Source organism: Elephas maximus, chromosome 17, assembly GCF_024166365.1.
Source record: "Elephas maximus indicus isolate mEleMax1 chromosome 17, mEleMax1 primary haplotype, whole genome shotgun sequence".
Lineage (NCBI taxonomy): Eukaryota > Metazoa > Chordata > Mammalia > Proboscidea > Elephantidae > Elephas > Elephas maximus.
The window spans coordinates 75,717,919-75,733,428 of NC_064835.1; the positions used below are offsets into that span (position 1 = coordinate 75,717,919).

Consider the following 15,510-nt stretch of genomic DNA (forward strand, 5'->3'; position numbering starts at 1 on the left):
GTATGACCACCCCTGCTCTTTTTTTGCTGGTGGCATGGAATATTTTTCTCCAACCTCTTTTATCTATCCTGCCACACTCTGCCCTTTGCATGGGGTGTTTAGACCATTTACATTTAAGGTTATTAGTAAAAACAAACTGTCTGCCTCACTCATTTTGCGACTTGTTTTGTGTCTTCTTTGTTTTTTATTCTGCTTTATCTGTTTTTGTTTGTATTTGGCTGCTGTCTTGTGATGAGTTTTTTTTGCTTTCTTCCTCCTTCTGAATGTCTTTTCCCTCATTTCTGTTGATGTGTCTCCATTAACATCGATATACAACCTATATTAGTTAAGTTTACTTTGTACTTATTTCTTACAAACATGATGTTGTATTGTTTGCAGAATTTAATTACTGATTTTATTCCCTGAAAATATCATATACTTGGTCATTAGGATTGCCCGTGTTGTTGCTTTTTTTTGAGATCTCTTATTTTTTGTTTATTTTTTTTCCTGTGTATAGATACAAGTATTTATTTAATGTTATTGCCTTTCCATTTGGAGTACTCCTTTAAGTCATACTTGCAGAGTTGATCTGGTAGTGGCAAATTCCCAGACCTTCAGTTTGTTTGGGAATGTCTTGATTTCCCGTTTTTTGAATTGCAGCTTTGCTGGGTAAAGAATTCTTGGTTGGCAATTGTTTTTGTTCAGTATTTTGTATATGGTGCTCTATTGTCTTCTGGCCTCTAGAGTTTCTGGGGAGAAATCACCAATTCTTATGAAAGACTCTTGGTATGTTATATTGCATTTTTCTCTTGTTGCCTTCAGAATTTTCTCCTTTGGTTTTCAAGAATTTTATTAGGATATAGCTTGAAGTTGATCTTTTTGTGTTTTGGCACTGGGTTAGCTTGAAGTTGATCTTTTTGTGTTTCTTCTAATTGGGGTTCATGTAGATTCCAGTATTTGCAAGCTTGGTTCTCTGTTCAGGTCTGGGAAATTCTCCCTGATTATCTCTTGGAAAATTGTTTCTATGCCTTTGTTGTTGTCATGGTGTGCTGGGATTTCTATAATTCTAACATTAGATTTCTTAACTGAATCCCATATTTTCATTTGGGATTGTTTGCATTTCTTTGTTCTTTTCTCTTCAGACTTCATAAATTCAGTTATTTTGTCTTCTAGTTCATATATTCTATCTTCTGTGTGTTCTACTCTATTGAGTGTTTCTCTTTTTCAAATTCAGTTGCTTTATTTTTCAGTTCATTGTTCTCTTTGGTTTTTTGTTTGTTTTATGTTTGTCAGTTTCCTTGTTGAGTCTCTTGTTTTGTTCCTCCATTTGTTTCCTGATCTACATTAGTTTGCTTTGTGTGTGCGTTTTGCTTTCTTTAAACATATTTAAGCAGCATAGTCTGAAAATTTTCAATTCTTTCTGTTAGCCTGGCCTCCATAGGAGAAATTTTCTCTTCTTCATGTTTTGCTTTTGATTGACCCTTTTTCTCTTGTGATTTTGTGTGTTTTACTATATTTTGTTGAACTTGGGCCATTTTGTTATTTTTTTTTTTCTTTAAATTTTGTATGAGCTCAGCTGCTAACAAAAGGTTCAGATCCACCAGCTGCTCCTTGGAATCCCCACAGGGCAGTTCTCCTCTGACCTATAGGGTCACCATGAGTCCGAATCAACTCAAAGGCAATGGGTTCAGTTTCAGTTCATATGTTTCCTTCATGGGTGCACCTGCACAGGCTCTCCCATGGTGCCCCACCATGGGCAGAGAGCAGGCTATTTCCCTCTGTGTTGCCTGTCTGTCCAAAGTATTCCCCTCACCTTGCTGCCCTTACAGTTCCTCCGAGTCCTAGTGCCCATCCATCTCAGGCCTCAGCAAGATTTAACAGCAAATCTCTTGCAGCGCCATGATATCCCTTCCCTCCTTCCCAATTGTGCAGCCCACAATCTGCCATGGCCAATCTCTGCTGCCTTAAAAAATCAGACTACAGCTGCCTCAGATTAGCTCCCTTTCTGTATTCCCTGTTTCAGGTGTTGCCAATCCCCGTCCCAAAATGGCTACAGTGAGCGAATGCTCTAGATGTAGTCAGGTAGGTTCTCCCAGATTCTGTGACATCCCCGCTCCTCCTCCCTGCCCCGCTTCTGGACTCACCTTGACACTCCAACACCTTAGCTGCTGTCCAGAGATCTGAGATCTCAGTCTGCGCATGTTTTTATTCATTGTTCAGTGGGTTAATTCCTGGGAGAGTAAATGGGAACCTTTACTCGCTTTGCCATCTTGCTCTGTCCTCTTGGCATATACTTTTAATTGCGTATTAAGCAATTTTTTTATAGTAAACTCTTAAAATGATATTTTACTAATATTACAATTTCTCAGCTTCTTAAGAAACCAGAAAAGGGAGAGGAGCCAGCCACAGAGAAACCAAAAGAAAGAGGAGAGGAAATTGATATTGGAGATGGAAAATGGGAAAAATTTCCTAGCTGTGCAGTCATAAAATCCAAGCGCTTAGAAAGCTCACTGAAGGAGCTCAAGGAAAAGTGAGTCGTGGTTTTGTTTTTATGACCACATTAAATATTAAAAGGTTGTTATCAAGCCATAGTCAATACCTTCTGTCAGTATAAGCACTTATATTTTACATAATTCTTGGAATTCAGGAATTTAACTAGGATGTGCTTATACATGTTTGTTTTTTATTCTCATCAGTCATGCCAGGAACTTAATGAGCTCATTCAGTTTTCAGTCTCAAGTGTGTCTTCAAATCAGGGAACTTTTCTTCCATTGTTTCCTTAACTATTGCCTCTCTTTGCCTCTTCCTTTTTCTCCTGTATCTTTCTTTTAGGACTCTTGTTATTGCACATTCGGTACGCAAGATCTGTCTCCCTGCCCCTCCAGTTTCCTTCATGGATTTTAGTCACTTTGTAATTTTGTTTTGAGATATCTTGTCCATTTGATCATCCAAACTGCCAGATTTGGATCTCACCAATGACCAAATCTTCCTTCAGTTTATCTACAGAATTTTAAATTTGAGACCCAGTCTTTGAGGACTAGAAAGTTTTTTTTTTAATTGTCTGAAAATATACACATCAAAACATTCGCCAGCTTAACAGCTTCCACATTTACAATCCAGTGACATTGATTACATTTTTCATGTTGTGCTACCATTATCACTGTCCTTTTAGAAAGTTTTTTTGATGCAGAAATGGAATCATTTTAAGTGCTGTCATTCTTTTCTTTAAGTTATCATCTGTCTCCAGATGTTATTTGACCAGCAGCAGTTAATCCTGGATATTTGGCTTGTTTTGCCTTTTCTCCCTGCTGAATGCACATAGGTGCATTTTTCTGTTCCCTTGCCTGCTCATGATGTCCAGCCCCTGTGGAGGTAGCTTGAGCAAGGCTTATCTGTGAATGGGAGAGACGTACAGTCTCTGCTCTGTGGGCTAGAAAAGGACCAGCCAGCTGCTGATCAGGAGGTGACCACTCTCTACTCCCTAATCCTCAAGGTTTGGCCACCTCCCCCACAGTCTTGCTGGGCCACACACAGGCTGGAGTTACCTTCCTCGGGTGTTTGCAGAATTCTGCAAGTTGTGGACTCTCCAAGACCCTCAGTCTTGTCTTCCTTACCCCAGGGCTCCTGCCTACTTGCTGTATGTAGCTCCCACTAAGCCCCCAGCCTCTAGGCTGCTCTTCTCAGAGTTGATGGCTGGAAGGTCATGTGGTTAGGTGGTGGCAAGGTCATGTGATTAGGCTACTGTTTTCCTGGAACCACAGTTATCTGAATTTTTTTTTTCTTTTTAATTGTACTTTAGATGAAGGTTTACAGAGCAAATTAGTTTTTCATTAAACAATTAATACACTTATTGTTTTGTGACATTGGTTCCCAACCCCACAACACGTCCACACTTTCCCCTTGGGTTCCCTGTTACCAGCTTTCCCGCCCCTACTGCCTTCTTGTCCTTGCCCTTGGGTTGGTGTGCCCATTTGGTCTCGTTTTGTTTTATAGGCCTGTCTGATCTTTGGCAGAAGGGTAAACCTCAGGAGTGACATCAGTACTGAGTTAAAAGGGTGTCCAGGGACCATACTTTAGGGATTTTTCAGTCTCTGGCAGACCGTAAGTCTGATCTGTTTTTAGAATTAGAATTAGAGTTAGAATTTCGCCCTACATTTTTCTCCAGCTCTGTCCGGGACCCTCTATTATGATCCCTGTCAGAGCAGTCAGCGGTGGCAGCCAGGCACCATCTAGTTGTGCTGGACTCAGTCTGGTGAATGCTATGGTAGTTGTGGACCATTATTTCTTTGGACTAATCTTTCCCTTATGTCTTTGGTTTTCTTCATTCTTTCTTGCTCCAAATGGGGTGGGACCAGGAGAGTATCTTAGGTTGGCACTGACAGGCTTTTAAGAACCCAGATGAATGATTTCTTACTGTCTTTTTAACACAGTTTCATTAAAGTTTTATTTTTCCTCTTTGTTTTTTGAGGTATTGTTTTATTAGGTTCTTTATAAAATTAATGTACATGCTTACTGGGTCCATTATCTTTTAGCAGTGTAGGGTCACTGTGAGTCGAAATCAGCTGGAAGGCAACGGGTTTGGTTTTTTTGGCTTTAGCACTATAGTTTATGGTATGGATGGCTGTATTATTTATGATTGTAAGTATGCCTATTCTTATGTTTCTGGCTGAATTCATACTTTGCTTATAGATCCCTTATTGTCCCCCGCCAAGTGTTACCACTACTTCCTGATAGATGGATGAGCCACTGATGGTGATGGTGGTGTTTTTAGGTGCCATTGAGTCGATTCTGACTCATAGCCACCCTATGCGACAGAATAGATAGAACTGCCCCACAGGGACTCTAAGGAGCAGATGGTGGATTTGAACTGCTGACCTTTTGGTTGGCAGCTGAGCTGTTAGTCACTGTGCCACCAGGACTTCACAGATGGTGTCTAAGGTCTTTTTTTCCTGTGGTTTGTGCAGGGAAAAGACTTTAAGAACCAAATGAGCTAAGCAGTAACTTATTTATTTACTATTCACTTAATATTTTGATACATATGTAAATTTAATTAATCTGGCATTATTAAATTTCGTTAATTTTAACTCTGCTTGGAGCAGAAACTAAGTTGTCAGTACTAGCTTTGACTATGCTGGATATTCATGTCAGCTCTACCACTTCCTAGATGGATGCTCTTAGGAAATTTCCTTAACCTGTTTTAGCCTCATTTACTTTATCTGTAAAAATGGAGGGATTAGGATGCTAACCAAAAGGTCAGCAGTTCAAATCCACCAGCCGCTCCTTGGAAACCCTATGGGGCAGTTCTACTCTGTCCTGTAGGGTCGCTGTGAGTTGGAGTTAACTCAACAGGCAATGGGTTTGGTCCTTTATTTACTGTGGATGGTTACTGAGATTTAGAAATATACATGCACATACATATATATCTCTATCTTAGTATAATGCCTATTATTTATCTGTTACTCAAGGGTTATGGTAAATACTATTATTATTATTTCTATTTATTCATCTTTTCATGGATTTTTCATTGAATGCCTGCTGTGTACCCATTACTGTGCAAATTCTGGCAATACACTGATAAGCAGACTTACATACTCCCTGTATTTGTGGAATTTACAGTCTAGAAAGGAAGGCAAGTAATCAACCAGCAATTTACATAGGTATACTAATAACTTATATTGAATCACAGGTCACAAAATGACAGTGATAAGGAGCAAACGGATATGGAGAGAAGATTTCAAGAAAAAGAACTTGAAACACAAAGATATCACTTGGATGATAGCAGAAAGCATAGAGCTAACTATGAATTTGATAAGTATCTGAAAAGGAATGAAGATGAGCTGAAATGGGGGAAAGGATTCACCCAAAACAGAGGGAAGAAAGGGAAGCAGAACTGCAGCTCCACTATGGAGGCCATAGAGAGACAAGGCAAAGAAGAGAAGTGTGATGATGACATGACATCCAAAAAGGAGCTCATGAAAAATAAGGTCCTCTTACTCATTTAGGATAATCTTTCCTTCATTAAACTATGATTTGAGGTCAGAGGTCTTCCTTCTACAGTCATACAACTGCTTTTCCCAAAAAAGTAATTCCTTTATTGAAAAAAAAAAAGTAGGTATCTTTGGGTAGAACACCCTGATGATGTGAGGTTTTGTTCCTCCTGAAACTTGCTTAGACCGTTATTTTAGGGAGCATAATGGCTTGAGGGATTCAGAATTTACTTGAGCAAGTTTTTTTTTTTTTAATTGTACTTTGAGTGAAAGTTTACAAATCAAGTCAATCTCTCATACAAAAACTTATACACACCTTGACATGTACTCCTAGCTGCTCACCCCCTAATGTGACAGCACTCTACCCTTGTGTTTGTTCAGCCAGCTCCTATCCCCCCTTGCTTTCTCATCTCGCCTCCAGACAGGAGCTGCCCCCATAGTCTCATGTGTCTACTTGAGCCAAGAGGCTGACTCCCCACCAGTATCGTTTTTCTGTCTTATAGTCCAGTGCAATCTCTGTCTGAATTGTTGGCTTCAGGAATGGCTTCAGTCTTGGGCTAACAGAGGGTCCAGAGACCATGACCTCTGGGGTCCCTCTAGTCTCAGACCATTAATTCTGGTCTTTTTACTAGAATTTGAGGTCTGCATCCTACAGTTCTCCTGCTCCATCAGGGATTGTCTGTTGTGTCCCTGTCAGAGCAGACATCAGTGGTAGCTGAGCACCGTCTAGTTCTTCTGGTCTCAGGCTGATGTAGTCTTTGGTTTACGTGGACCTTTCTGTCTCATGGGTTCATATTTACCTTGCATCTTTGGTGTTCTTCATTCTCCTTTGCTCCAGGTGGGTTGAGACCAGTTGATGCATCTTAGATGGTCACTTGCTAACACTTAAGATCCCAGACACCACTCACCAAAGTGGGATGTAGAACGTTTTCTTAATACGTTTCATTATTCCAGTTGACCTAGGTGTCCCCTGAAACCATGGTCCTCAGACACCCATCCCTTGAACAAGTGTTTTTGTTCATCTGTTGGATACCAGGTCTTAAAAGTCAGATCTTAACATGAAGCCAGCTGTCATCTTTTCTCAGAAAATCTAAATTATTTTTCACTGGAGGGGGAAAAAAAAAAAAGATAACACTAGCACATTCATACCATTTGTTTAAAATTAAGTAATGGCAAGATTATAAAATTTACCCCTAAGACAGTAAAGAATATTTTAATGACATTTCAGGGAGATTTATTTTGTATTTTTTGTGATAAAAATGTATTTAAGAAAACATTTACCAATTCAACTGTTTTTGCATGTATGATTCAATGACGTTGATTATGTTCGTCATATTGTGCAACCATCACCACTGTCCTTTTCCAGATCATTCCACCACCATGAGCAGAGACTCAGTGCCCCCTATGACCCCCTCTTTTACATTCTTACCAACATTCTGATTATTAATGAATAATCAAATGACTCATAAAAATCCATACAATCGATCTGCACAGACATCAAGGTTACTCACTTCACCCAGACGGTTTCCTCTGTAGTAGACCAGGGTGCACTGCAGGACCTGCCCCGAGCGCTGTAGAGAGCATGTGACAAATTCAGTCTACACCGTGAAAAGCTCCTAGAACTTGGATCCCAGATGAATGTCAAGAATACAAGCAAGAATATTTGTCTGACTCTCATTTACACCTGGAAGTGGAAGCCAGGATGGCTCCAAAGCAAAATTCAAAGCTCTTCCTAACGTATACTTTTAGCCCAGGAAGCGTATTCACAAGATTGAGCTTCGTCTTTTATTTTCTTTCCTAGGAGACCTGGGAAGGGAGGAGGAAAAAAGGATATGAAATATACCCAAATCGGTCCCCAAAGACTTGAGTTGATTAGGTAATAGAATGACTACGTGATTATGACAACATAATTCCTAAAGTCAAAACCAATTGAAATATATTACAGATATGTTTCACAACAAGGATTTCCCAAATTGTTTTCTTACTGGCTAAAACAATATATTATAGTAATACTCAAAACAGTCATCTTAAGTTCCCCTTATCTCTTCTCTCCCTGTCTTCCCCTTCACATCTTGCTCTCACTTTAGAAATTAAATAATTCTTATAAAATGTTAGCCATTCCCAATCGACAGCTTTTCTTTCAGAAGTTTGAAGTGAATTTTTATTGAGATCACATTTCCCCAGAGAAACATTATAAATGGTATTCAAGCTAACGAACCAGTTCCCATTTATCTCCCTTTCTAGGGCCAGATGCTCCACCAGGTGCTTCATTTGTCCCACCCAGCCAGGCCTCCAGGTGGAGGTGCCTGTCAGCCGGTTCCCAGAGCTAAGGGACTTGAGGGTCAGAGAGGTCCCTAGGGCCTGTCCCCAAGGCTCCAGTTCATAGCCACCTGCCTCCTGGCCCTCCTCTCAACCACCGGCTGTCTTTAATGTTCTCCATCTCCATAGTTGCTTCAAGAATCTTATATAAATGGAATCATACAGTATGTGGGCTTTTGAGATTGGCTTTTTTCACTCAGCCTAATTCCTATCCATCCAAGTTCTTGCGTGTATCAATGTTGATTTTTCAGATGTTACCAGTAAAGGCAAGTCAGAAGTCCAGAGGAGCACATTCTTGACTAATCACATCCATATTAAACCAGAGATTTCTGAAGTTACCTTAACTCAGAGGACATAAAGTACAGCCACATGTCTTTTTGGATGGGGAGTTTGCTCATATGAATGCTTGTTTTTCAACTGCCTTTTTAGTATAAGTAGTTATTTCAGCAGTAGTGAATGACTTGTGCATTTGCACAACTTCAAGTGTGAAAACTCAAAGTGACTTGTTTCAATTGAGTCTAAGAATGCAATAGTGGTAACGAGAAAGCAGTGTGCGTAACAGCCTTAGGAGGTCCGAATAGTGAGTGCAGGATGGATTGGAATGTACTGAGTAGTGATTATTATAATGTACTTTGCAGATCAGATTTTGAACTCCATCAGTACACATTAGTGTGAAAGGCAGAACAATGCATGTTGGCCCCAGCTAATAGAGCAGCTGTTGGAGAGTCCTCTTTGCAGCTTCTGAAACCTGTTTATCTGCCTACACAGGGGGACTCAGATCCACCAGCGACCACCGAGCCCTCTCCCGCTCTTCTCATTGGCTGGGCTTATATTTAAGAAACAGAACATTAAGTTAAGCCCCCTCTTTCCTTGCCCCACTCTCAGACAAAAGCATTACTAGCCATACCTGGTGACCTGCTGGGGGCCTGCACACATAGTACAGAAGTAGATGCAGGTGAGCTGGGGTGATTGCCAGAGAAAGACAGCAAGTGCAAGCTGCTCATCTGAACTACTTGTATCAGGGCAGCAACCTACATTCAGGCTACAAATGGTGGCCATTGAAAGGCTATTGCTTGGACTTCTCTGCCTACGCGCAGGCAGGGAAAGAAAAGTACCTTTAAGAGGGCAGTTCCTTAGTGGAGCCCTGATGGCGCGATGGTTAAGAGCTTGGCTGCTAACCAAAAGGTCGGAAGTTTGAGTTCACCAGCTGCTCCTTGGAAACCCCGTGGGGCAGTTGTACTCTGTCCTGTGGGGTAATTCTACCCTGTCCCGTAGGGTAGCTGTGAGTTGGAATCAACTTCATGGCAACCCATTTGGGGTTTTTTGCTTCCTTATTGGGCTATAAACTTCCAGTGAACTGATACTTGTGGTGGGGGGAGGAATTTGTCTTCCTCTCTTACCACTTAGTCAGTGCTGGTGCCCACAGTAAAGCTGGCTGGCTTCTACAAGGGAAGCATTTGTCCTTATTGTTACTATTGATCTTAACCTTCAGAATGACTCTGTGTTTCCTTGGCTGTCATGGTCCTTTTGCCCTAAAGCAATTGCCTCTCACTGGTTTTCAGCCAGAGCCCTGGTGGCACAGTGGTTAAGCGTTCGGCTGCTAACCAAAAGGTTGGCAGTTCGAATCCACCAGCTGCTCCTTGGAAACCCTATGGGGCAGTTCTGCTCTGTCCTGTAGGGTCGCTATGAGTCAGAATCGACTTGACGGCAGCAGGTTTTCTTTGGTTGGCACTTCAGTCATCGTTTTTGTTCCCCACTTCCAAGAGTTTGTTAAGATGATGGGGTTAGTATTTTCTATAAAGGGAACAGTTCACAATTCTGCACTATTAGTTGGTAGACAGAAATAGTCCACATGGAAACTGTCTGTTACTAATGTGATACTTTTAGTTCATAGATCTGAAGAGCCATCTCTCTGCAGGCCCATGCCTAACTCTGTTGCAGGCCTCATGTTCACTATGTGTGGTGACTTGATGTTGTGAGATATGCATGAGAATTTGAGTTTTAATCTCTCAAACTGGGAGGGAATATTCTAACTAGTTATCGAATGCCATGGTTGTGATATTTCCACGGAGTAGTCTTGGCATAAGCAATAACATTTTCCCAGATATCAACTTTTACTTTATTTCAAGTTATTTTAAATACTAACTGCCTTCTTTTTCATGGATTTTTTTCCCCCTAGAAATGACCGATTTCTGAGATAGTCCTGAGAAAAGGGCAGATTTTTAGCTGCAAAATTGGTTTCATTACACAATTAGTGTCAACAGTCCCCAGAAACATAAAATGATGATGATACCAAACCCACAAATTGACCGCTCTTGAATTACCTGCTTAGGGGATTATTTCCCCTGGAAGACTAACCCTGCCCTTCTCTCCTGGCAGGACCGGCCAGCCATGCAGTTATACCAGCCAGGCGCTCGCACCCGAGCCCGTTTGGGCTCTACAAGTAACGCCTGTGAGTGTGGTGGGAGACCCGCCGAGGAGAGCGGTGATGGGAGGAAGCGTGAGGCAGAAGCCTCAACCGGAACTGTGTCTAAGAAGAGCGAAGAGGTGGAGCAAACCCGTGTGTAAGCCAAGCTTGTGAGGGGTGTTCACTTCCTGTTCAGTTTTCCAGAGATTAGAAGGGGATTTCCTGACATATATCAGTCACCCTAGGATATAACCTAGGGTGCAAGGTAAATGTATCCCTTACAAGGAGACTAGAAATAGACAAAGGTGGCTTACAAACATCTAGAAACCATCCTTAAGAAAGAAGTGTTTTGTTTTTTTTAATTGAGAAGAATTGTTCCTGGTTTCCCGTTTCCAGAATAAACTCTTGTTTACTGTTTAGCCAAAATAGAGAAAATGATCTCTTTTGAAAAGTATGACCAAAACAGGGAAGAAAATTAGTATTGTGTGAATGTGAATTCAGAAGCCCTGTATACATTGTAGGAATAATTTGCATGTTGTGTTTTACACATTTGTAGGCGTATCATCTGTAGGAATTGTATCTCATTGTACTTCTTGTTAGTTTTCTATAAGCCATAGTGTCAGTGAGGTGAGCAATTCTCATTTCATTTTATTCTTTGTAATCACCCACTTCTGCACCTTCTGTTATAAGCATCCCCAAGTTTTGTTATTTTTTAGAATAGTCCCTCTAATACAGTCCATAATACTCTGTAACATCCAACAACTTTAAATTCTTATTAACGGTTTGGCCATTGACATGAAGAACTGTGTAATGGTCTTTTGATGTGCTCATGGTTTATACCCATTATGCTTCTAGGATTTGCTGAAGATAACATAAATGTCATTATTTGGGGGCGGGGATAACATAGATACAGCATCTAGAAGCTCTCTTTTTACAGTCTGAAGCAGCTTTCTTTTTAAACAATTTAGTGTATCCTTCTGAAACTATGCAATCTACCGTATTTTTTTCCTTTTAGTGAAATGTTTAAATGTTATTGTATTTTTGGCAGTGTGCTTTGAGCCTTTTATTAAATAAAAGTTTCTGTTGCTATGGATTTTAAGTCGTTATGGTCATTTTCCTACATAGAACTTTACGTAGTAAAAGATTGCTTTTTAAAATATGGCTTTAATTCTCTGAATATTTTGCTGATTATATCCATTCCTTGTTACTGATAAATTATAAAATGTTTGTATTTATCAAAAAACTAAGTATTAGTCATTTATCATTTTTTTTTTAAATCTATGATTATCAGACATACAGTCAATTCTGTGGCCCCAGAGAGGTGCAGGGCTGTGCTGTTGAATTTGGAGGGGAGGAAGAGGGAAGAACTTGCCGTGGATTGAGCAAAGTTCATGTACCCCAGCTGAGCCAACCCTGGCTTCAAAGGATACTCAGCCAACCCTCTTCTGTAAAGGGCCAATAGCAAATAATGTAGCCTTTGCAGACCATATGATCTCCTTCACAACTACTAAACTCTGCTGTGGGGCACAAAGGCAGTTTTAGACAATACATGAACAAATGGCCATAGCTGGGTTCCAAGAAAGCTTTATTTACAAAAACAGGCAGTGGTCCATCTTTGGCCCTCGGGCTGTAGTTTACTGACCCCTGCTTAGTGTATAGAGTGGATCTCCTGAATAGCGAGCTTGCTGTGAACCTATGTCACCGCACAGTTTGGCTTTGATCTAGAGACTTCCAGACCCAAGAGTCAGGGAAGTAATAAATACATGCTTCTAAGATCTGCCATCTTTTGGTTCTGTTAGTTTGTTGGCTGGTTTGTATTTGGTGCCTCATGTTCCCTGGAGTCCTGTTTTACTTATTTTCAAAAATAATTGGTTTAAAACTGTGGTTCTTAAACTTTTTGGTCCCAGGATCCCTTCACATCCTTAAAAATTATTGAGAACCCACAAAGCTCAAAAATTATTGAGTTTTTGCTTGTATATTAGGTTATACTTTTTGATATTTACTGTATTCAAAATAAAAGCAGAAACATTTAAAACAAGAGTACAGAAATAAATGTTCCATTTAGCCATCAGGGTGATAACATCATCACACATGTAGCCTCTGGAAAACACCACTGTTCACTCAGGAGAGAAAGAGTGAAAAATATAAATAATGTCTTAGTATAAATCTAGTTTTGACCTCACAGCTGACCTTAAAAGGACCCCAGGCCCTCTCCCCATGTATTCCCAGAACACAAATTGAGAACCACTGGCTTAAAACAATAATTAAATTAAAAAAAAAAAAAAAACTGTTGCCAGGGAGTTGATTCCAACTCAAGACAACCCCATGTGTGTCAGAGCAGAACTGTGCTCCACAGGGTTTGCAATGACTGATTTTTTGGGAGTGGATCGCCAGGTCTCTTTCCTGAGGCACCTCTGAGTGGACTTGAACTTCCTTTCTGTTACCAGGCAAAGCTGTTAACCATTTGCATCTCCCAGGGATTCCAAAACAATAATACATTTTAATAATGGTTTCTTTTGTAAAACATCAGCACCAAAAAATATAGTACTACAAAATGACAGCAATAAACTCGTATCTATCCATAATTACACTGAATGTAAATGGCCTAAATGTACCCATAAAGAGACACAGAGTGACAGAATGGATGAAAAAACAGGATCCATCAATATGCTGTCTACAAGAGACACACCTTGGAAACAAAGATGTAAATTTATTAAAAATCAAAGGATGGAAAAAAATATATCAAGCAGACAACTACCAAAAAACACCAAGAGTGGCAATACTAATCTCAGATAAAATAGACTTTAAAACAAAATCCACCATAAAAGACAAAGAACGGCACTATATAATGATTAAAGGGCTGATCCTTCATGAAGACAAACCCGTACAATGACAGGGCTTCAAAATACATAAAACAAACTCTAACAGCACTGAAGAGAGACACTGACAGTTCCACAATAATAGTAGGAGACTTAACACGCCACTTTCGGTAAAGGACAGAACATCTAGAAAGAAACTCAGCAAAGATATAGAAGAGCTAAAGAGCACAATCAGCCAACTTGACCTCATAGACATATATAGAACATTCCACCCAACACCTGCAAAGTACACATTCTTTTCCAACGCACGTGGAACGTTCTCCAGAATAGACCACGTCTTAGACCACAGAGCAACCCTCAACAAAATCCAAAACATTGAGATAACACAAAGTGTCTTCTCTGACCACAACACCATCAAGGTAGAACTTAACAGGAAGAGCCATGAAAAAAAAAATCAGTTACATGGAAATTGAATAAACACCCTGCTTAAAAACCACTGGGTAATAGAAGAAATCAGAGATGGAATAAAAAAGTTCCTAGAATCAAATGAGAATGAAAACACATCATACCAAAACCTTTGGGACACAGCAAAGGCACTGCTCAGAGGTCAATTGATAGCAATGGATGCACACATCAAAAAAGAAAGGGACAAAATCAAAACATTAGCTACAGAAATCAAACAGAACAGCAAAAAAGCCCACAGTCACCAGAAGAAAGGAAATAATAAAGATCAGAGCAGAAATAAATGGACTAGAGAATAGAAAAATGATGGAAAGAATCAACAAAACCAAGTTGGTTCTTTGAAAGCATCAACAAAAAAAAACACACCACTGGCCAAACTGACAAAAGTAAAACAGGTAAGGATGGAAATAACCCAAATAAGAAATGAAATGGATATTACAACAGAAATGAAATAAAAAGGATCATAACAGAGTATTATGAAAAACTATAACAAATTTGAAAACTTAGAGGAAATGGACAAATTTCAAAATCCTACTTACCCAAACTAACACAAAATAATGCTGAAAATCTGAACAGACCTATAACAAGAGAAGAGATTGAGAATGTAATAAAAAAAATTTCCGACAAAAAAAAGCCCTGGCCCAGATGGCATCACTGGAGAATTCTACCAAACATTCAGAGAAGAGCTTACACCAATACTACTAAAACTATTTCAGAACATAGAAAAGGAAGTGATACTTCCAAAGTCATTCTATGAAGCCAGCATAACCCTGATACCAAAACCAAGACACCACAAAAAAAAAAAATTACAGACCAGTATCTCTCATGAATATGGATGTAAAAATTCTCAACAAAATTCTAGCCAGTAGAATTCAGCATCATATCTGTGACGGTTAAGATTGTGTGTCAACTTGGCTGAGCCGTGATTCTCAGTGTTTTGGCAGTTGTATGATGGGATCACTTTCCTGTTGAAATTTGATATGTGATCACCTCCATGATGGAATCTGCTAAGTGGCACTGCCGGGGGTGGGGCCTGTGGCAGCTCACCGCCCCCTCAACCTTCATCTGTCCACCTTCTGCTGTCTACTTCCTTTTCCTGCTCGCCTTGCAAAGGTTGTTGGCTTGTTCTGGATCCAGCAGCTATCATTTGTCTGACCGCTGGTTCTTGGGACTTGAGCTAGCAGCTTACCTGTCCATCCTGGGGTTCACCAGCCCCTGCAGCTGACTGAAGAGAGACCTTGTGATCTTGCCTGCCCACCTTGGGGATTCCTCAACCGTCACAACCTGTGAGCAGGATCCCTGCTCTCCAGCCTACTCATTTTGGGTTCACCAGCTTCTACGGCTCCGTGAATTGGGAAAAGACACTGTCCTGATCCGAGGACTTGTGACGTTCCAACCCCTACAATCATGTGAGGTGTTTCCTTAATATAAATATATTTATATTTATATGCATTACTGGTTTTGCTTCTGTAGAGAACCCACCCTAAGACAATGTCAAAAAAATAATATACCACAAACAAGTAGGATTCATACCAGG

General features: G+C 40.2%; 1 protein-coding gene across 5 annotated transcripts in view; it reads left to right on the plus strand.

Annotated features, from left to right (window-relative positions):
- UPF3A (UPF3A regulator of nonsense mediated mRNA decay) overlaps positions 1-11,778 on the plus strand; it is a 35,542-nt gene extending 23,764 nt beyond the window's left edge. The window contains exons 9-13 of one of the 5 annotated variants that reach the window (XM_049856984.1): positions 2,003-2,061; positions 2,349-2,509; positions 5,666-5,963; positions 7,768-7,842; positions 10,665-10,751. In XM_049856984.1, coding sequence (XP_049712941.1) covers positions 2,003-2,061; positions 2,349-2,509; positions 5,666-5,963; positions 7,768-7,833 — 584 coding nt within the window. In that variant the 3' untranslated portion in view covers positions 7,834-7,842; positions 10,665-10,751. Of the gene's footprint in view, positions 1-2,002; positions 2,062-2,348; positions 2,510-5,665; positions 5,964-7,767; positions 7,843-10,664 lie in introns of those variants that run through there. The other 4 variants (XM_049856985.1, XM_049856987.1, XM_049856988.1 and 1 more) reach the window with 4 other exon arrangements.
- The last annotated feature ends 3,732 nt before the right edge of the window (positions 11,779-15,510 follow it).